Source organism: Oncorhynchus mykiss, chromosome 10 (genome assembly GCF_013265735.2).
Source record: "Oncorhynchus mykiss isolate Arlee chromosome 10, USDA_OmykA_1.1, whole genome shotgun sequence".
Taxonomy (NCBI): Eukaryota; Metazoa; Chordata; class Actinopteri; order Salmoniformes; family Salmonidae; genus Oncorhynchus; species Oncorhynchus mykiss.
In genome coordinates this window covers 43,796,624-43,820,478 of record NC_048574.1, presented here as the reverse complement: position 1 = coordinate 43,820,478, position 23,855 = coordinate 43,796,624, and the positions used below count along the sequence as shown (strand labels likewise).

Sequence of the window (23,855 nt, the reverse complement as noted above, 5' to 3'; positions counted from 1 at the left end):
CAAGCTTCCCACAATAAATTGGGTGACCTTTGGCCCACTCCTCCTGCCAGAGCTGCTGTAACTGAGTCAGGTTTGTAGGCCTCCACGCTTTTTCAATTCTGCCCACAAATGTTCTATAGGATTTTGTGATGGCCACTCCAATACCTTGACTGTTGTCGTCCTTAAGCCATTCTGCCACAACTTTGGAAGTATGCTTGGGGTCATTGCCCATTTGGAAGACCCATTTGCAACCAAGCTTTAACTTCCTGACTGATGTCTTGAGATGTTGTTTCAATATATCCACATAATTGTCCTCCCTCATGATGCCATCTATTTTGTGAAGTGCACCAGTCCCTCCTGCAGCAAAGCACCTCCACAACACGATGCTGTGATCCCCGTGCTTCACAGTTGGGACGGTGTTCTTAGGCTTGCAAGACTCCCCCTTTTCCCTCCAAACATAACGATGGTCATTACGGCCAAACAGTTCTATTTTTTGTTTCATCAGACCAGAGGACATTTCTCCATAAAGTACGATCTTTGTCCCCATGTGTATTTGAAAACAGCAGTCAGGCTTTTTTTAAATGGTGGTTATGGAGCAGTGGCTTCTTCCTGGCTGAGCGGCCTTTCAGGTTATGTCGATATAGGACTCGTTTTACTGTGGATATAGATACTTTTGTACCTGTTTCCTCCAGCATCTTCACAAGGTCCTTGGCTGTTGTTCTGGGATCGATTTACACTTTTCACACCAAACTACGCTCATCTCTAGGAAACCGTGGTTCCATGGTGTTTATACTTGTTTATCTGTACAAACAATAGTATGCGTGGTACCTTCAGGTGTTTGGAAATTGCTCCCAAGGATGAACCAGACTTGTGGTGGTCTACAATTTGTTTTCTGATGTCTTGGCTGATTTCTTTTGATTTTCCCATGATGTCAAGCAAAGAGGCACTAAGTTTGAAGGTATGCCTTAAAACACATCCACAGGTACACCACCAATTGACTCAAATGATGTCAATTAGCCAGAAGCTACTAAAGCCATAACATTTTCTGGAATTTCCCACGCTGTTTAAAGGCACAGTCAACTTAGTGTATGTAAACTTCTGACCCACTGGAATTGTGATACATAATCACATTGTAGGATTTTTAGTGAATTTATTTGCAAATTATGGTGGAAAATAAGTATTTGGTCACCTACAAACAAGCAAGATTTGTCTCTCACAGACCTGTAACTTTTCTTTAAGAAGTTACAGGTCCTCCACTCGTTACCTGTATTAATGGCACCTGTTTGAACTTGTTATCAGTATAAAAGACACCTGTCCACAACCTCAAACAGTCACACTCCAAACTCCACTATGGCCAAGACCAAAGAGCTGTCAAAGGACACCAGAAACAAAAGTATAGACCTGCACCAGGCTGGGAAGACTGAATCTGCAATAGGTAAGCAGCTTGGTTTGAAGAAATCAACTGTGGGAGCAATTATTAGGAAATGGAAGACATACAAGACCACTGATAATCTATCCTCGATCTGGGGCTCCACACAAGATCTCACCCCGTGGGGTCAAAATGATCACAAGAACGGTGAGCAAAATTCCCAGAACCACACGGGGGGACCTAGTGAATGACCTGCAGAGAGCTGGGACCAAAGTAACAAAGCCTACCATCAGTAACACACTACGCCGCCAGGGACTCAAATCCTGCAATGCCAGACGTGTCCCCCTGCTTAAGCCAGTACATGTCCAGGCCCGTCTGAAGTTTGCTAGAGAGCATTTAGATGATCCAGAAGAAGATTGGGACAATGTCATATGGTCAGATGAAACCAAAATATAACTTTTTGGTAAAAACTCAACTCGTCGTGTTTGGAGGACAAAGAATTCTGAGTTGCATCCAAAGAACACCATACCTACTGTGAAGCATGGGGGTGGAAACATCATGCTTTGGGGCTGTTTTTCTGCAAAGGGACCAGGACGACTGATCCGTGTAAAGGAAAGACTGAATGGGGCCATGTATCGTGAGATTTTGAGTGAAAACCTCCTTCCATCAGCAAGGGCATTGAAGATGAAACGTGGCTGGGTCTTTCAGCATGACAATGATCCCAAACACACCGCCCGGGCAATGAAGGAGTGGCTTCGTAAGAAGCATTTCAAGGTCCTGGAGTGGCCTAGCCAGTCTCCAGATCTCAACCCCATAGAAAATCTTTGGAGGGAGTTGAAAGTCCGTGTTGCCCAGCAACAGCCCCAAAACATCACTGCTCTAGAGGAGATCTGCATGGAGGAATCGGCCAAAATACCAGCAAGTGTGTAAAACCCTTGTGAAGACTTACAGAAAACGTTTGACCTCTGTCATTGCCAACAAAGGGTATGTAACAAAGTATTGAGATAAACTTTTGTTATTGACCAAATACTTATTTTCCACCATAATTTGCAAATAAATTCATTAAAAATCCTACAATGTGATTTTATGGATTTCTCTCTTATTTTATCTGTCATAGTTGAAGTGTACCTATGGTGAAAATTACAGGCCTCATCTTTTTAAGTGGGAGACCTTGCACAATTGGTGGCTGACTAAATACTTTTTTGTCACACTGTATGTATGTATGTATGTATGTATGTATGTATGTATGTATGTATGTATGTATGTATGTATGTATGTATGTATGTATGTTACTGAGTGACCTGGAAAGTTATATTCTGTTCAAATATGTTATTGTGGAATATGAAATGTTCTTAAGGAGGGAGGCAAAAGGGCAAGTCTAGTGTCAGTTCTTGATGTGGCAGACCAGTTGCTGAGGAACCACAACCATGAGGGATGTGGAACTCAACTGGAGATAAGGTCAACTGTTGAAGTGAGAAGACACTGCTGGGAGCGGGGCACCCCGAAGACCAATCTGATTTACAGTCCTCTCACACACACACAAATTCCATGCGGGTCCTGGACTTAGGCAGGGCCATGACAATAAGAGGAACATAGTGTGTTTCTGCCTAACAGAGGACAGTGCATCTTAAACGCGCAAGAAGATGACTCCGCCTAGTTCAAAGGTATAAAGAAAATGTGCTTGTGGGACTTGTATGTTGTCTTTCCAGCTGTATCACCCAGTGGGTGAATAAACTCTGTTTGAGCTTTTTCCTAGTCATCCGTTTGAGTTTTTACTCTGTTTTTCTCAGAACCTAACAGCACACTGCAGTCTTTTGCCTAACAGATATGGGAATTTATCAATGTTTGATTTGTTTTCAAATTCTTTGTGTTATCTGTGGGAAATATGCATCTCTAATGTAGTCATACATTTTGCACGAGTTTAGTAAGCGAAGCGCAGTTTCTCTCCCTCTCAATAATTATTCTCCTGGATCTGTCTCTGCCCTGGGCCCAGCAGCTCAGCTACTTCTCAAAAGGAGGTAAAGAACCTCCATCTTAGCACACCTAGCAAGGGCCTTGGCTTTTCATGACAAGAACTAGTAACTGATAAGTTAGGGAAAGAGCAGGCTCCTACTTGCATTTCTAATTGGGGCTGAAGAACCTAAGTACAAGCTGTTTAGGTGAAGACTTAAAGAGCTAACATTCAAGGAGAAGTCACTTCAGAGCACAGCCTCTGCAACTCAAGGGTCAAAAGACAAAGCAACCAGGAACACAATCCGAGGAGAGGAAAGGAGAACGCCACAAGCACAACAACTTCGGACCAAAGGACACACGGCCACTTTGAGCAGATTGAGTATGACATTTAATGTTCATAATGTCAAGGTCTTTAAATCTCATCTTTCATTCTATTTCATCATCATTATGTTTTGTACATAATTTGATTATTGACATTAAAATGTTGATGGTATAAAATAATTATGTTCTTGTTATTCTGGTAAAGTTATTAAAAAAATAATTGCTAAGTCAGGTCTTCTCTGAAGATAAAATGTTTTCCAATAAAGGACTGGCACCTAGATTTCATAATTTATAGTAATAATTATACACACACACACACAATCCATGACAATCCATGCTTTTTTTTTATTGATCTCTTATGTAACTCCTATACCCAGAGAACACTAGACTGAAACTCTAGATTTCAGTCCCAAACTCTCTTGGGGTGGCAGGATGAAAGAAAAGGGGTGGAAAATACCAGAGGAGGAGGACAGAGAAGAGGGAGACAGGGGAGAGGGAGACAGGGGAGAGGGAGACAGAGGAGAGGGAGAGGAGACTGCATTGCACAAAACCAAAGATGTGATATGAGCTGGAAGCAGAGGGAGTGAAGGAGGAGGGAGACATGAGGGGGGATTAATATATTCAGTGTGATTTCTTATTCCACTTTAATTGCTGATGCCAGGCAGTGTATGTAGCGCTGGTGTGGATGTGCTGGAAAATTCTGCACCTCTCCCTCCTAACAAACCAAAATCCTTCCACTGAAAGCCTCTCCACTTTAACCCATTTTTATTTGAATAAGATCCAGGTCTTTGAAACAGCCCCCAAACACACCAATCCATTGACAAGCTTTCCTCATCCTTGTGTGCCAGTTTAGTAGTCTTCTCTACCCTCGTCTACCCGTCTCACATTCTTAATTTCTTGCAGAATAGACAAACAAATATGCAGCTGCAATCTAGCCACAACTCAGTGATTAGAAACCCATTACAGGGTCAGTGACAGAGCCTACACTGAGCTGTAAACACACACACACACACACACACACACACAATTGAATTAAGGGAGAGGAGTGGGAAGAAGAATTGGAGTGGCGCAAATGCTGAGAGAATTGAGGTCTGCCATAAGCCTGTCTTAACTGAATTTATAGAAGGGAAAGCACAACACAACAATGACCTCCACCCAAAGTATGTGGGCTCCATACCGCAGGATACTGTTCCTAAAGCCCGTTTCAAGAGGAGGCATTATATCACAGTAATGTAAGAAGATATTGTGAATGCACCAAAAATGATTTGATCTACACTGACTGAAATGCATTAGTCTTCATGTGAAAGGAGGAAAAAGGGATGTTGTGAGACGGGAGGTTGCAGAGTCCAAGGAGTGAACCCATTACGATGACATGGGCCATTTCCAGTGATTCCCAATACCACGCAGTAGGCAGAAGGGGTCCTTAATTGGTCTTAATCACTGGGACCAATGACAAGTCATGATACAGGCAGAGGCAGACAGCCAAAAACAGAGGCGTAATAGCCTACCAACCGGAGAACTATATACAGATCAGAGAATTCAACACGTAGTCGGAGGAGAACATAGCCAGTGGCTAGGGCATGAATGCCCCTTTGGCGAGTAAGACTCAATCGCATTACAGTCATGTGCCTATCCAGAGCCAATCACTCAGAGCAGTGCGCCAGCAGAATGCCAATTGCAGTCTGACAGATTCAATTTAATACGACAAGATGGACATTTAGAACGAATGAACCTACATTCCTTCCACATGACTACAGAAGTCTCTGCCAGGTGCACAGAAGAAAAGTCATACATATCAATCTGTGCGTGAGTCAATGTGTACGTGCACACACACAAAATAAGACTTAAAAAAAAGACGCAGCATTGCATTCATCCCTCCTGAATGATTACTTTGGCTGCATCTGATAAGTGCACAACCCATGGCTATTGTCAGTGTTTGAACTCTGAATGCATGAGATGGGTGAGATTAGGCACTTTAATCATCTCTAGTCTCATGTAGGAACTCCAAACGACATAGCACTGCGCGACATGATTCGTGGACTAGGATTCTGGCTCTGAAAGTAGAACTCAGACAGTATAGACTGATTCATATGGGAAGGAAAACTTGGTAAGAACATCACGTCCTAAACGATCTGCTACATCAGTCCATTTACGTCATAATTCCAGGACTTCTAGAGGGTTCCTTTTGCGTTGGCACAGCATAGGAATCCTATAGTCCTTCACTGGTCAATTAGAAACACGTATTTAAGTGTCAACTATTTGTCTTAAAACCACTCAAATGGACACAAAACAATCATAGTACAAGGAGTCATCTATAATGCATTACATCTATACACATGTACGCACGCATAAACTAAAATAAATTAAGTTGAGTGGATAAAAGGACAATCGGGCACTTCTAAAAGAAAAAGTCTCTGTGGCAGGATTTGGCGCAAGCATTTACATTATTGTTACTTTAAAACATTTTCCACAATGTATTATTTTTCATCAGGGCTGGAATTCTGACAAAAAAATGTTTATCCCTAATTTTATTGTATAACCCACAGTAAAGCAAGGCATGCGGGTACATAAACGTTTATCTAGGGGAGTGTTTGTGTATCGACCAGTCTCAATAGCAAGACTGGCCAGTCCACATCAACATTTTACAAAACACCTTCAATATTGCTTGGATAAAACAGTACAGCTAGGGTTCTGTCCCAAAAGTGCATTTACAAAAAGCCTGTAGGGTGTGCAGCTTGTTACTTTCAGGTTTGTTTATCCGTTTGGTACCACTTTAGTTTTGCTCTCCAAAAGTGCTGACTCAAAAGCACCACGGCCATTTCCAGTACACACACTGCCTGTATCAGTGAGCTGAGTCATGCCAATGTTGAAAAAAAGCTTAGACACGATATAACATTTTCCTTTGCAGTTGTAACACCACAAGTCCATTAAAAACATGTTTACATTGACATTCATTTGGCATGCTGCAAAAATCACTTCCATTTAAAAAAAGAAGCATAGCCTCTGGTGATTCATAGAGTTTTCCAGACAATATCGTCTTCAATAGGGCATGCATTTACCCACACCGAGGTAAAATCTGCAGGTATGGTTAAAAACTGCATTAACCCAGGTATAATTTGTGCCCCCATACTGCTGAAGCATAAATAATACCAGGTAGCACCAACGAATCAAACAGTTTAGCATAACATCTAAAAAAGGGTAGCGTTACTCTTTGCAATGATTGCACCGAGGACACGATTTGTGTGGTTAGCTATGTATGTACCTAACAGACAATCAGTCCCAGATACTTGTACTCACTGACAACATCGAATAAGGAATAATAATATTGACGACGTAGTGTTCTCCCCTGTTCCTGTTCCTGTTCATCCTCAAGGCTAAAGCTTTGTTCGTCAACTCTTCAATCAAGCTCCCAAGCAGAAGAAAGCCACGTCAACCATGACGATCAAGCAGACGGAGCTTCTAGAAAACGGAAATAACTACAAAAACGCCGTCTCTTGCACCGCCCCAGAATCTCCAGAAGTGTTCAATTGGGTTGAGATCTGGTGACTGAGACGGCCATGGCACATGGTTTACGTTGTTTTCATGCTCCTCAAACCATTCAGCGACCACTTGTGCCCTGTGGATTGGGGCACTGTCATCCACTCCCAACAGGATAGAAATGCGTCACCATAGGTTGAAGGTGATGGGCTGTGTATCAGAAGGGCTGTGTATTTACTGCCGTTTACCTTGCCCTCTAAGGGGTTCAGTGGACCTGAACCATGCCAGGGAAATGCACCCCACGCCATCAGCGCCGCCGGAACACTCATTTCCTCAAGAGTTTCCATTATTTTGGCAGTCCGGCTTTAAACTTACTCTTGAAAGTTGTAATCGTACAATGCACAAGGTGCAATGTCAAAATTGGGTAGTGCATCATCAGTTCCTCTTGTTAGTCATTTCATACCCTAGAGCTATTTTTAACTCAGAAATGTCCAGATCAACTAGCCCATATCAGCTACCATATATGACAAATAAAATTTGATTTGAGATATATATACATATATATACACACACACAGTGCCTTGCGAAAGTATTCGGCCCCCTTGAACTTTGCGACCTTTTGCCACATTTCAGGCTTCAAACATAAAGATATAAAACTGTATTTTTTTGTGAAGAATCAACAACAAGTGGGACACAATCATGAAGTGGAACGACATTTATTGGATATTTCAAACTTTTTTAACAAATCAAAAACTGAAAAATTGGGCGTGCAAAATTATTCAGCCCCTTTACTTTCAGTGCAGCAAACTCTCTCCAGAAGTTCAGTGAGGATCTCTGAATGATCCAATGTTGACCTAAATGACTAATGATGATAAATACAATCCACCTGTGTGTAATCAAGTCTCCGTATAAATGCACCTGCACTGTGATAGTCTCAGAGGTCCGTTAAAAGCGCAGAGAGCATCATGAAGAACAAGGAACACACCAGGCAGGTCCGAGATACTGTTGTGAAGAAGTTTAAAGCCGGATTTGGATACAAAAAGATTTCCCAAGCTTTAAACATCCCAAGGAGCACTGTGCAAGCGATAATCAATGATCCAAAACATAAAGCAAAATCTACAATGGAATGGTTCAAAAATAAACATATCCAGGTGTTAGAATGGCCAAGTCAAAGTCCAGACCTGAATCCAATCGAGAATCTGTGGAAAGAACTGAAAACTGCTGTTCACAAATGCTCTCCATCCAACCTCACTGAGCTCAAGCTGTTTTGCAAGGAGGAATGGGAAAAAATGTCAGTCTCTCGATGTGCAAAACTGATAGAGACATACCCCAAGCGACTTACAGCTGTAATCGCAGCAAAAGGTGGCGCTACAAAGTATTAACTTAAGGGGGCTGAATAATTTTGCACGCCCAATTTTTCAGTTTTTGATTTGTTAAAAAAGTTTGAAATATCCAATAAATGTCATTCCACTTCATGATTGTGTCCCACTTGTTGTTGATTCTTCACAAAAAAAATACAGTTTTATATCTTTATGTTTGAAGCCTGAAATGTGGCAAAAGGTCACAAAGTTCAAGGGGGCCGAATACTTTCGCAAGGCACTGTATATATATATATATATATATATATATATTATAATATAAAAATGTAGTGACCTCACCTGGTTTAAAGGGTGTCTCTAGAGACAAAACCTCTCATCGTCACTCAATGCCTAGGCTTACCTCCACTGTATTCACATCCTACCATACCCTTGTCTGTACATTACACCTTGAATCGATTCTTCCGCGGCCAGAAACGTGCTCTTCTTACTCTCTGCTACAAACGTACTAGACAACCAGTTATTATAGCCTTTATCCTACTCCTCCTCTGTTCCTCTGGTGATGTAGAGGTTAATCCAGGCCCTGCAGCGCCTAGCTCCACTCCCACTCCCCAGGCGCTCTCATTTGTTGATTTCTGTAACCATAAACCCGGATGTCCCAGCCGTGTCTGAATCCTGGCTTAGGAAGGCCACCAAAAATCCTGAAATTTCCATCCCTAACTATAACATTTTCCGGCAAGATAGAACTTCCAAAGGGGGCAGAGTTGCAATCTACTGCAAAGATAGACTGCAGAGTTCTGTCATACTACTGTCATATCCAGGTCTGTGCCCAAACAATTCGATCTTCTACTTTTTTTTTTTTACAATCCACCTTTCCAGAAATAAGTCTCTCACTGTTGCCGCTTGTTATGGACTACCTTCAGCCACCAGCTGTGCCCTGGACACCATATGTGAATTGATTGCCTCCCCATCTATCTTCAGAACCTGTACTGTTAGGTGACCTAATCTGGGACATGCGTAACACCCTGGCCATCCTAACATCTAAACTAGATGCCCTCAATCTCACACAAATTATCAATGAACATACCAGGTACAACCCCAAATCCGTAAACACGGGCACCCTCATAGATATTATCCTGACCAACCTGCCCTCTAAATACACCTCTGCTGTTTACAACCAGGATCACAGAGATCACTGCCTCATTGCCTGCGTCTGTAATGGGTATGCAGTCAAACGCTCCCTATAACACTTCAGCGAGCAGGCCTTTCTAGTCAACCTGGCCCGGGTATCCTGGAAGGATATTGACCTCATTCCATCAGTAGAGGATGCCTGGTTATTCTTTAAAAGTGCTTTCCTCACCATCTTAGAGTAAGCATGCCCCATTCATTTTTTTTTTGAACCTGGAACAGATATAGCCCTTAATTCACTCCAGACCTAACTGCCCTTGACCAGCACAAAAACATCCTGTGGCGTACTGCATTAGCATCGAATAGCCCCCCACTTTTCAGAGAAGTTAGGAACCAATATACACCGGCAGTTAGGAAAGCAAAGGCTAGCTTTTTCAAACAGAAATTTGCATCCTGTAACACAAACTCCAAAAAGTTCTGGGACACTGTAAAGTCCATGGAGAATAAGAGCACCTCCTCCCAGCTGCCCACTGCACTGAGGCTAGGAAACACTGTCACCACCAATAAATCCACGATAATTGAGAATTTCAAGAAGCATTTTTCTACGGCTGGTCATGCTTTCCACTTGGCTACCCCTACCCCGGTCAATAGCGCTGCACCCCCCACAGAAACTTGCCCAAGCCTCCCCCATTTCTCCTTCACCCAAATCCAGATAGCTGATGTTCTGAAAGAGCTGCAAAATCTGGACTCTTTCTAAAATTATCTGCTGCAATTGTTGCAACCCCTCTTACTAGCCTGTTCAACCTCTCTTCCATATCGCCTGAGATCCCGAAAGACTGGAAAGCTGCCGTGGTCATCCCCCTTTTCAAAAGGGGGAGACACTCTAGACCCAAACTGTTACAGACCTATATCTATCCTACCCTGCCTTTGTCAGATCACCGACCATCTCGAAACCCACCATGCCTTCTCCCCTATGCAATCTGGTTTCCGAGCTGGTCATTGGTGCACCTCAGCCACGCTCAAGGTCCTAAACAGTATCATAACCGCCATCGATAAAAGACAATACTGTGCAGCCGTATTCATCGACCTGGCCAAGGCTGGACTCTGTCAATCACCACATTCTTATCGGCAGACTCAACAGCCTTGGTTTCTCAAAATGACTGCCTCGCCTGGTTCACCAACTACTTCTCAGACAGAGTTCAGTGTGTCTAATCGGAGGGCCTGTTGTCGGGAAATCTGGCAGTCTCTATGGGGGTGCCACAGGGTTAAATTCTCGGTCCGACTTTTTTCTCTGTATACATCAATGACGTCGCTCTCGCTGCTGGCGATTCTCTGATTCACCTTTACGCAGAAGACACCATTCTGTATACTTCTGGCCCTTCTTTGGACATTGTGTTAACTAACCTCCAGAAGAGCTTCAATGCCATACAACTCTCCTTCCGTGGCCTCCAACTGCTCTTAAATGCAAGGAAAACTAAATGTGTGCTCTTCAACCCGATCGCGGCCCACACCCGCCCGCCCGTCCAGCATCACTACTCTGGACGGTTCTGACTAAGAATATGTGAACAACTACAAATACCTAGGTGTCTGTACAGATTACCTCAAATAGCCTGTACCCCTGCACACTGACTCAGTACCGGTGACCCCTGTATATAGCCTCGCTATTGTTATTCTTATTGTGTTACTTTTTATTTTAGCCTACTTGGTAAATATTTTCTTCTTCTTGAACAGCACTTTAGGTCAAGGGCTTGTAAGTAAGCCTTTCACAGTTACGTCTACACTTGTCGTACTCGGCGCATGTGGCAAATAAAGTCTGATTTGATTTGACAGGGAACACAGTCTTATAGGTTGTCAGAGGTGACATGGTAATGCCAGGTAACGGTCGTGACCCACTCCGTGATCTGCCAGGTAACGGTCGTGACTCACTCCGTGATCTGCCAGGCAACGGTCGTGACTCACCCCGTGATCTGCCAGGTAACGGTCGTGACTCACTCCGTGATCTGCCAGGTAACGGCTGTAAGACTGACTCCGTGATCTGCCCGGTAACAGCTGTGACTCACTCTGTGATCTGCTCGGTAACGGTGTGCTCCACCTGCAGGCGGGAGTTGACCTCGATGAAGTAGTGCCTTCCATGTTTATCCACCAGGAACTCCACCGTGCCAGCGTTCTCATAGCCCACCTGTACACACAGACAGATCCAAATAGATACATACCTTTACTAGGCTACTTTAAACCTACAATAGGCTACTTCAAACTTACTTGAGGACATCAAGAATGTCACAGTTAATAAGGCACAGTTATACAAGGGGGGTATTCAAGTACTCCATTTTTCTTAAGAGCTTTATTGCTCACATTCCATTACTTTTTTTAAATGAACCTTTATTTAACTAGGAAAGTCAGAACAAATTCTTATTTTACAATAACAGCCTACCCTGCCAAACCCTCCCCGAACACGGACGACACTGGGACAATTATGCGCCGACCTATGGGACTCCCGATCACGGCTTGTTGTGATCCATCCCGGGATCAAACCAGGGTCTGTAGTGACGCCTCTTGCACTGAGATGGAGTGCCTTAGACCGCTGCGCCACTCGGAAACCCACTATAGTCCAATATAGTGTGTACAGTCAGATTTCCTCCATGGGCAGCCCTATACAAAGTAAGTTATTTGTAGAAGGCACATTCTCATATTCTGAATTCTATTTGAGGAGATTATAAGTTCTGGTTTCAAAAAGTTTAAATGATCTTGATAAAAAGATGCATAACGAATTAACCACTCACAAACCAAAATTGTAGATCTGAATATCTTACAGAACACAACTAAATCTTATAAAATGGGGAAGCGACAAGACTGACAGCTAATAGCTACAAAAGGAAGATAGCGTGTGATATCCCAGGCTGTGATTATAGTTATGAACGTCCGAGCTGTCTGTAAGAATGACAGCCCTACTACAGCTCAGGCACGGAGGCCCCAGGAAATCATTTATCAGACCATTTCTCCCTCCACATCGCTGCGGGGGCTTGAGATTGCGACGGCCAAAATTCACTGAAATCTGATCCAATTTATCTTTGTAATTCATCCCGCGCTCCAAAAAAACTAATCTCTGCCAACCAGGGCAGGCACCCCTTTCATCCATTCAGACAGTACCCCATGTTAAGGTGCAGGCTCACAACTAGACAGCTTATATCACACACTGCATAGACCACACAAACAGACAAAAAGGGACAAGCACTGTATGCATTACAACAATGTCTGGAAATAAGTGTTAAGAGTGCCACAGGAAATAGTCATAGTAATTTCAGTCCAATTAAACACCCTGCTAGCGGGAGACCTGCTGGCAACCATATTCCACTGTAAAACAATATCCTGTGAATTTCAGAAATTTGCATAGAACAGGCTGTATTTCATAATGGGCTTTGTATACTTAAACGGTCCCATATCTACTGCCTACTGTTACAGCAAACATAAGGAAAAGGTATGGACAAGCAGGTGTTGCTGAAAACCACAGGGTATTGGGAGTTAAACAGTACAGCATCACTACAGAGACTGGCATGTGGATAGAGAGGTTTGATTAGAACGGGAGGGAAACAGATGTCATTCCGCAGAGGTGTAGAGGCGGCAAGATGGAGGGAGTCGGAGAGGGGGCGAGCGAAACACTGCTGCCGTCACCAAGGATAGGTACTGTACCCGCAACCACTATAATCCAGAAACTTAAGCAATCTGCTGTGTGTAACATACGAGTTGAGAAGAAAAATACAGGCCTGTCGTTTGTATAGAGTGTGTGTATGGTTGGGGGGGGGGGGGGGGGGGGGGGGGGGCTGAAGCAAAATATCAAATTCAAGGAGCATGTTGGCAAGAAGAGCAAAGAAGTAGGGAAGCTGTGAACCCCCCCCTAGCTGACCTGTAAGAGGTTTTGGGGTAAAGCATCTGTCACCATGGAAACCACAGACATAAAATAGTTTTCGCACCAATGGTTTATTTCTCTAGCAGCTATTCTTGTTCTACTTTGTGACCTTTTCAAAACTCCCTGTGCTAGCTTCCCTTGACCAGAGATTTCCATCACTGATTTAATTTATTGAACCTTTATTTAACTAGGCAAGGCAGTTAAGAACAAATTCTTATCTACAATGAAAAAGGAAAAGACACAAGGCGTCCTGCTGGGACGGGGGGCTGGGATTCAAAATATAGGACTAAACAAACAATCACAACAAGAGAGACACCCATTTCTGGGGTTGGAGTAAAAGTACTTTTGTCCACCAATTTATCAAAATATGCTGAGATTCATCTTATGATTGCAGCAAAGGCAAAACCAAAAAGGAATAAAGTAGAACATAAAACCTGCCGATGTCGTCGTCCATTAAGTAGAACATAAAACCTGCCGATGTCGTCGTCCATTAAGTAGAACATAAAACCTGCCGATGTCGTCGTCCATTAAGTAGAACATAAAACCTGCCGATGTCGTCGTCCATTAAGTAGAACATAAAACCTGCCGATGTCGTCGTCCATTAAGTAGAACATAAAACCTGCCGATGTCGTCGTCCATTAAGTAGAACATAAAACCTGCCGATGTCGTCGTCCATTAAGTAGAACATAAAACCTGCCGATGTCGTCGTCCATTAAGTAGAACATAAAACCTGCCGATGTCGTCGTCCATTAAGTAGAACATAAAACCTGCCGATGTCGTCGTCCATTAAGTAGAACATAAAACCTGCTGATGTCGTCCATTAAAGGGGTGCGGCTGTAACAGGCCTACATCTGTATAACCACTATGAAGTGATACGTGTCTGTATTTAATGTACAAGAGAGAACTAGAACCACACCGACACGTGGGTATCAATATTGTAATATAAAGTAATCATTTTTTATTTTATTTTAGTATTCTAGTGATAATTCTCTCCCAACTCAAATCCTTACTAAGTCTACTTAAAGCATGCTTCACTCAGATATTTTGGTACACAGCTTACTCCGGAGATAAAAGGCTGGCCCACCCTCTTTTAATCAAGTAGTTCTTTGCCGTTTCCTAAAATAACTGCAGATGATTAAAATTGGGTAATGCTTTAAATGTTAATGGATAAAAATTGGCCAATTTCTCTCTCGGAACTGATTTCCTCTCATGAAAGACTTGGGAGTCTGGGGAAGTTGATAATTAGTAAGGTGATATTTAGTGAAAGTATAAAAGGCGGCCGGCCGCATGCTTCCCAGAAGAAACGGAAGAGTCTGTTCGGGCACACCGAAGTTCGGCCGAAGTCTACGCCCCTTTTGTCAGTTATGGTCAACAGTAAGGATTCTTAAATAAGGTCCGTTGTCATTCGACGAGAGACGACTAATCTTCATTCACATTTTTTCCATTCAAAAACAAACACTGCACCAAACATCTTAGTTCAATGAAAATAAATTAAGGAAACGATACTGGCAACAGCATCTCAAAATTGACAGTACTATTGTCACTTTTTTCTTGATTTTAAAGTTAAAAAGGTCTAAAATGAGTCTGTGAGCACTCGTTCGGGTTAGGCGCTAGCCGAACTGAAGCATGCAGACACCTTTAGGGTGAACATTATCCTCCTCAAATACAGCAGGAGAGGTCATCGACTTGACAGATGTGGGATCCATAGATAAACATAGGAGGAGAAACATTGGACTTTAAAATGTACTGTTCTCATCTTTTAGAGAGAAGAGAATATATCCTCCAGCACACTAATCTGTATAAAAATAAAACGTTAAAACTTCAAATCCCTTTGACACGAAAAGCGAGACGCCAGTGAAAACCCATACGAAAAGGACAAAACGCATCTGAAATCCAATCAAATCAAAATGTTATTGGTTGCATACACATATTTAGCAGATGTTATCGCAGGTGCGGCAAAAACGCTTGTGCTCGTCTGGGAGCAGACTGACAGTGAACCACCACTGGCAGGGTTGTTTTTGTTAGGAGAGCAGCTTTCTAAAAGTAGAAACCAAAATGTTCTCATCATCTCAGCCCTTCATTCCTCACTGCCATATGATTGAACAGATGGAGATGAATTCTGTCCCTCACTCACACCCAATTTCTTTCTCTCGTGCTCTAACTCCTTCCCCTCACACAGAGACTAACGCGCTCAACATTGCAGGCAACAAAGCACATTCAAAAGATCTCTCCCTCAAAACACTACCAAAATTACCCCCCTCCCCTTCTCCATTCCCAAAACAGACGGCAAACAAAGCAGTACACAAGGCAGAGATTAGCACTAGCAGGACAGCTAGCTCAAGGGTACACATGACAGGCACACCAGCTACTGTGTACACAACGCCTAATAAGCTTATCACACACAGGATGGGGAATCAGCGGGATACAACAGTCACTAGTAATTGTTCTCATGTCAAAGTAATTGCTTCCACCTCACAATAACAAACAAAAAAAAGCCAGCTTGATTGCAATCAGGAAATTATGCAACTGCATATTCTTTGAGTGTGGGAGTCCCACAAGCTTGCTCATGGCGTCCCTTCGAGGCTGTTGATAAATGCTGCCATCTAGTGTACCTATTGGTAACCTGCAGGTGAAATTCCCACTGCCTTAATCACCTTTCTTTATCTAAACGGCTCCCTCTCTCCTCTCTCTAAATCCTGTTCTTACACTGCAATATTTTCCTCAAGGTTTTTCATCCTTCTCCCACACTTTTCCGCTGGCCCTCTGAGCACAACAACAACACTGAATGAGGACACCTATTTGGTAAGGCTCAGAGTTTCTTATAAGTGACTTCAAAACGCATTGTGCTTTGAAGGCCCTGGCTTTTTTTAATTTCTTCTAAAAAACAAAAGAACAAACATTTTTTTCAAACCTAATCGGCCCAACAGCCGGTGGGATAAAGACGAGGATGAGGTAGAGAGAATGTTTCCCTATGAGCAGATACAGTGGGGAGAACAAGTATTTGATATACTGACGACTTTGCAGGTTGTCCTACTTACAAAGCATGCAGAGGTCTGTAATTTTTATCACAGGTACACTTCAACTGTGAGAGAAGGAATCTAAAACAAAAATCCAGAAAATCACATTGTATGATTTTTAAGTAATACATTTGCATTTTATTGCATGACATGAGTATTTGATACATCAGAAAAGCAGAACTTAATATTTGGTACAGAAACCTTTGTTTGCAATTACAGAGATCATACGTTTCCTGTAGTTATTGACCAGGTTTGCACACACTGCAGCAGGGATTTTGGCCCACTCCTCCATACAGACCTTCTCCAGATCCTTTAGGTTTCGGGGCTGTCGCTGTGCAATATGGACTTCAAGCTCCCTCAAAAGATTTTCTATTGGGTTCAGGTCTGAAGACTGGCTAGGCCACTTCAGGACCTTGAGTGCTTCTCACTCCTTAGTTTCCCTGGCTGTGTGTTTCGGATCATTGTCATGCTGGAAGACCCAGCCACGACCCAACTTCAATGTTCTTACTGAGGGAAGGAGGTTGTTGGCCAAGATCTCACGATACATGGCCCCATCCATCCTCCCCTCAATACGATGCAGTCGTCCTGTCCCCTTTGCAGAAAAGCATCCCCAAAGAATGTTTCCACCTCCATGCTTCACGGTTGGGATGGTGTTGTTGGGGTTGTACTCATCCTTCTTCATCCAAACACGGCGAGTAGAGTTTAGACCGAAAAGCTCTATTTTTGTCTCATCGGACCACATGACCTTCTCCCATTCCTCCTCTGGATCATCCAGATGGTCATTGGCAAACTTCAGACGGGCCTGGACATAGGCTGGCTTGCAGGATTTTAATCCATGACGGCGTAGTGTGTTACTAATGGTTTTCTTTGAGACTGTGATCCCAGCTCTCTTCAGGTCATTGACCAGGTCCTGCTGTGTAGTTCTGGGCTGATCCCTCACCTTCCTCATGATCATTGATGCCCCACGAGGTGAGATCTTGCGTGGAGCCCCAGACCGAGGGTGATTGACCGTCATCTTGAACTTCTTCCATTTTCTAATAATTGAGCCAACAGTTGTTGCCTTCTCACCAAGCTGCTTGCCTATTGTCCTGTAGCCCATCCCAGCCTTGTGCAGGTCTACAATTTTATCCCTGATGTCCTTACACAGCCCTCTGGTCTTGGCCATTGTGGAGAGGTTGGAGTCTGTTTGATTGAGTGTGTGGACAGGTGTCTTTTATACAGGTAATGAGTGGAGAACAGGAGGGCATCTTAAAGAAAAACTAACAGGTCTGTGAGAGCTGGAATTCTTACTGGTTGGTAGGTGATCAAATACTTATGTCATGCAAATTATTTACTTAAAAATCATACATGATTTTCTAGATTTTTGTTTTAGAATATGTCTCTCACAGTTGAAGTGTACCTATGATAAACATTACAGACCTCTACATGCTTTGTAAGTAGGAAAACCTGCAAAATCGGCAGTGTATCAAATACTTGTTCTACCCACTGTATGTTTGAATAAAAATAACACAAGTTCAGAGTTTCTCAACTGTAATTAGTCATGCCTATGGTGTTAGACGTGTTGTTGCAAACTAAAACCACACTCCTTTCAGATAACAATGGTCTTTTATGCCATTCAAAACTGCAAATACACACAGCTCTACCATTTCAAAAAGGCAGTAGTAACAAAATTCGAAACATTCAATTATTTGTTTCTTTAAGTACTGAAAAGAAGCCTGCCTAATGGAATAGAAGAAGTTTCAGCTAGATACTACCTATTAAAAGAATGCATCAAAGTGTGTGGGCGTGTTGCATCTTGTACCTGTCTGGCCAGGTTGACAGAGTCAGCTGTGAGTCTGTCCCGGAGGTGTGGGTCCAGTTGTACAGCCGGGGCCATCTCTACCACCTTCTGGTGCCTCCTCTGGATGGAGCAGTCCCTCTCATACAGGTGGATAATATTACCATACTTGTCACCTGGGAATGACAGTAGGTCTACAAGTTATTTAGGCCAGTAAGATCAAAGTAAATTTACTGGTATGTGTGTGCGCGCGTGTGTGTACACACACACAGTGCATTCGGAAAGTATACAGACCCATTCCCTTTTCCCACTTTGTTGTTACAGCCTTATTCTAAAATGGATAAAATCATACACCCCCCCCCCGCCCCATCAATCTACACACAACACCACATTATGACAAAGTAAAAACATGTTCAGAAATTTTGACAAATGTATTAATAAAAAAAACAGAAATACCTTATTTACATAAGTATTCAGACACTTTGCTATGAGACTCAAAATTTAGCTCAGGTGCATCCTGTTTCCATTGATCATCCTTGAGATGTTTCTACAACTTGATTGGAATCCACCTGTGGTAAATTGAATTGATTGGACATGATTTTGAAAAGGCACACACCTGTCTATATAAAAGGTCCCACAGCTGACAGTGCATGTCAGAGCAAAAACCAAGCCATGAGGTCAAAGGAATAGTCTGTAGAGCTCTGGGACAGGATTGTGTCGAGGCACAGATCCGAGGAAGGGTAGCAAAACATTTCTGCAGCATTGAAGGTCCCCAAGAACACAGTGGCCTCCATCATTTTTGAATGGAAGAAGTTTGGAATCACCAAGACTCGGCCAAACTGATCAATCAGGGGAGAAGGGCCTTGGTCAGGGAGGTGACCAAGAACCTGAAGGTCACTCTGACAGAGCTCCAGAGTTCCTCTGTGGAGATGGGAGAACCTTCCAAAAGGATAACCATCTCTGCAGCACTCCACCAAATCAGGCCTTTATGGTAGAGTGGCCAGACGGAAACCACTCCGCTTGGAGTTTGCCAAAATGCACCTAAAAGGACTCACAGACCATGAGAAACAAGATTCTCTGGTCTGATGAAACCAAGATTGAACTCATTGGCCTGAATGCCAAGTGTCATGTCTGGAGAAACCTGGCACCATCCCTATGGTAAAGCATGGTGGTGACAGCATCAGAAAACCTGCTCTAGAGCGCTCAGGACCTCAGACTGGAGCGAAGGTTCACCTTCCAACAGAACAACGACCCTAAGCACAAAGCCAAGACAACACAGGAGTGGCTTCAGGGACAGGTCTCTGAATGTCCTTGAGTGGCTTAGCCAGACCCCGGACCTAAACATCTCTGGAGAAACTTAAATAGCTGTGCAGAGACGCTCCCCGTCCAACCTGACAGAGCTTGAGAGGATCTGCAGAGAAGGGGAGAAACTCCCCAAATACAGGTGTGCCAAGCTTGTAGCGCCATACCCAAGAAGACTCGAGGATGTAATCGCTGCCAAAGGTTCTTCAACAAAGTACCTAGTAAAGGGTCTGAATATTAATGTAAATGTAATATTTCATACATTAGAAAACATTTTTAAAAACCTGTTTTTGCATTGTCATTATGGGGTATTTAATCAATTTTAGAATAAGACAAAATGTGGAAAAAGTCAAGGGGTCTGAATACTTTCTGAATGCCCTGTATATTGTTGGATGCTGCTGGGGAATGAAAATGGAAATGTAAAACAAGTTGCTGAGGTGGAAACCATTAAGTTGAACCTTTAGCAGGAGGAAACTCCACACAATTCAAATTTGCTGCATTCATGTAATGGAACCTAGCGGGAGTGAAACTTTGGCACAACTCCATATGATTCAAGAGATTACATGTTACCCCAAGAAACCAATTGACGGCGGTAACTGTAGATGACAACGCAGCTTTATTCACTTCAGGGGGATTTGGCTGAGCGCGGTGCAACTCCATCCGGGTCAGGGTTGCTGCATTCACATCAGGGGAACATAACTGGGCTGAAACTCTGTTGCAGCTCCATACAATGAGGCTCTGTCCACACCAGGGAAACTGAGCAGGAGTTAACGGGGGGTGAAACTCAACATGATTATTGCATTTCCATTTTCGTGTGTTCCACTTGCATTCAGTAGCATTCATGAATCACATGATTATGCATAGCATTGACGTCAAAACGGAAGAATCAAGGACTTGGCTGGTTCCTGATGTGAGATTCTCTCTGGTGTTTGCAGAACAACTGGTGCTGTGAGATTAGGATGGCAGGACCTGCTCAGGACAAAGCAATTGTGACAGGAGTAAAGGATCACAATATGGGAAAATGAATGGCTGCAGCACAGCCGTTATAATGAATGCTTGACGCATGGAAAACTAAGGCATACATGTATTCAAGCGCGTATTCTTATTCCAAATGTATGCAGTTCTGTCCTTGCGCTGTTCTTGTCCATGGATGTTCTATATTATGTCATGTTTTGTGTGGGCCTTAGGAAGAGCAGCTGATGCTTTAGTAGTAGCTAGTGGGAATCCTAATAAAATACAGAATCATAATGTCCCCCAAAAACAGTTGAGCGAACAAACTCACCCAGGATCTGCACTTCAATGTGTCTGGGTCTCTCAACAAACTTCTCCACGAACAGAGCACCGTTCCCAAACGCAGCCAGGGCCTCAGAGTACGCACGCTGATAGTTCTCCTCCAGCTCCTACACACGGCGACCGACGGGGGATCAACAAGTCAAACAGCACAAAGACAAAAACACTCCGATTGGAGCCCCTACTTACTCGCAGATATCTCTACTCACCTCGTACTCTTTGACCACCCTCATCCCCCTGCCCCCACCGCCGTAGGCAGCCTTGAAGATGATGGGAAAGCCATAGGTGTTGGAAAACTCCTGGGCTTCTGACAGGCAAGTGACGGGGCCGTCTGTCCCTGGTACCACTGGGACCCCTGGAAGAAAAAAATGAAAAAAATCAAACATCATGAGGTTAGCTGAGTGTAAATAAACTTTTACTTAACTGTACGCAATGTCAGCAAGACTGTGTTTGAGGATGCTGCTGATTTAAAACCTAAAAAAACTCAGATGAAACAAACTTCCATCAGACAGTCCTGAGAATGGCAGTGTGTCCAGCCTACCTGCACGGATAGCGATGGCTCGAGCCTCCACTTTGTCTCCCATCTTGCGCACCACTTCAGGGGAAGGGCCAATGAAGCGTACCCCAGCATCGGCACACGCCTGGGCAAAGTCTGATCGCTCAGACAGGAAGCCGTACCCAGGGTGGATGGCATCCACATCATTCTCCTGAGAATAAAATATATGATACGACAAAGTTGTGGCAAGACAGCGTAAAGGTGTGATCTCAAAACGTAGTGAGAATTGGTTCAGAAAAGTTTGAAAAGACGCATATTAAAATCTCAGACCTTGGCCACTTTGATGATGTCAGGGATGTCCAGGTAGGCAGCCACGGGCGGCAGGCCCTTCCCTATGAGGTAAGCCTCATCTGCCTTCTGCCTGTGCATCTGGCCTGTGTCCTGTTCAGAGTAGACAGCCACCGTCCGGATCCCCAGCTCAGTGCAGGCCCGAAACACACGGATAGCAATCTCACCTACAAGCGGTTGAATTAGTCAGCTGGGGATTGAATTATGTGGTGAGAGGAAACTCTCTCTAAGACTTTGGCTGAGATTTCAGTGTCTACAGAATGGCCAGGGTGGGAGAATGGTTACTGTACCTCTGTTGGCCACCATAACCTTTTTGATGGGCTTGTACTCCAGAGTACGAGGGGAGGTGTGGTTGGAGCGGGACAGGCAGCATGCCCTCCTGACAGCCAGCAGCCCCAGGGCCGAACGCATGCCTCCAACCTGCAGCAGCATCTACACAGGTCGAGGACGGGGGGTGGACAGAACAGGAAGGAACGAGTAAACAACTGACAGCTCATGCATGATGCAACACAGGTCCTGACCTATATACACAGTAGTATGTAGTCTAACTTAAGACACTAAAAATGTCAACCTTGTCAAGGAGATCGCCTATGGCTGTAAAAGCAAACAAATGTTGCATTAAAAGACGCAGACAGGACTATCTAAATCATGAGCGATTTATAGCTAACGCTTCCTTTACCTTGGAAAGAATTTGGGAAGAGTAGATGGCCATTTCTACAGTTTAGTCAGCTGTTTACATTCCACTGGCATCAGGAAAGTACAGTGATTAAAAATAATCAGCACAAGACACCAAAAGACAGAATTGCCTTGGAAGGAGTGCAAGTAACAGTAAGGAGAGTAGTGGGGAGTGGACAGAGACAGCCTCAATTTATAACACTCTGACCACAGACCTCTGGAGAGAAGTAGAAACGTTCAACATTCCCATTATTCACAGGAAGACTGCAATAGCCAGAGAAAATTTGCCTAAGAAATTGATTAGCGTGTAGTTAGAAGCTCAATGTGGCAATAGCTGATTCCTTAAGAAAAAGGCCAAGGGGAAATGAACAGGTTTGAACTTGAACTTAAAAAGTTAAATATAAAATTGTTGAATGGTCCAACTGTGCTAACGTACGACCCTAGCTCACAAATCAATCAAAACCCTTCGGAGTATCCAAAAACTGTTGGCCTGTTGTTGTAACCACCATGAGACTGGTCCTCTGACACAGAAGCCGCATTTAACTCCAGTAGCAGTAACAGAGTTCAGACTACATGGTCCGACCAGCAGTTCTACAGATCCAATTCAAGGATATACAAAATCTGCGTAAGTATTCCCATGAACATGCCAACTGATCAACACTAAGAGGTTGATCAGGGTCGATACAACAGGGCCCGGTTTCCCGAAACGCATCTTAAGGCTTAAGTTAAAACGTTAGAACCTTCGTAGGAGCATCGTTAAATCTCTGAGCTGTTTCCCAAACGCATCCATATTAAACTACTCAGAACAGCTAAGTGCGTCAGACCCTTTTTTGCCCACCACGCGTCACTTTATACACTGAAGATTTTCTGCTAAACAGATAATCACATGGTTTATCCATCTCTGTGACCGACGATTACTTCTGAACAAAAGTTGAAGACAAACACAAAAGTTGCCAATGTATTTGCAATTGATACAAACAAGCGACGTATATAATATGCTTCAAATGAACACCGAGATGGCGGCATTCAAATATAAACCGTAGGCTATAGGCCAATTTCAAACAGATTTTAAGTTACATTTCATGTTCAAACAATTGAGTTCTGTTTTGCTACGTGCAGGCTACCGTGGTCTAATTTGACTCAATATACTGTATGTGTAGCCTAAAACGTGCGCAATGATGTGCCAAAAAGCTGTGATTTTATGAATTTTTATTGGGTCAGCATTGTAGACTGAACAAAAATAAAACAATATAAAAAGTTGCAGTTCATATTAGGAAATTAAAATAAATTAGGCCCTAGTCTATGGAGTTCACATGACTGGGAATACACATATACATTGGCTGGTCACAGACACCTTTTCATTTTTTTTTATTACAAAATAAATTAAAAAGTAGGGGACGTGGATCAGAAAACCAGTCAGTATCCGGTGACCACCTTTTGCCTCAAGCAGCACCACATCTCCTTCGCATAGAGTCGATCAGGCTGTTGATTGTGGCATGTTGA

General features: G+C 43.3%; 1 protein-coding gene across 3 annotated transcripts in view; it reads right to left on the bottom strand.

The window, feature by feature from the left end:
• LOC110533971 (pyruvate carboxylase, mitochondrial) overlaps nt 1-23,855 on the bottom strand; it is a 95,961-nt gene that overhangs the window by 59,301 nt on the left and 12,805 nt on the right. For all 3 annotated transcript variants that reach the window (XM_036990382.1, XM_036990383.1, XM_036990381.1), the window contains 7 exons: nt 21,968-22,109; nt 21,660-21,844; nt 21,375-21,540; nt 21,043-21,188; nt 20,826-20,943; nt 18,266-18,417; nt 11,604-11,722 (listed from right to left, as the gene is read on the bottom strand). In XM_036990382.1, coding sequence (XP_036846277.1) covers nt 11,604-11,722; nt 18,266-18,417; nt 20,826-20,943; nt 21,043-21,188; nt 21,375-21,540; nt 21,660-21,844; nt 21,968-22,109 — 1,028 coding nt within the window. The remainder of the gene's footprint in view (nt 1-11,603; nt 11,723-18,265; nt 18,418-20,825; nt 20,944-21,042; nt 21,189-21,374; nt 21,541-21,659; nt 21,845-21,967; nt 22,110-23,855) is intronic.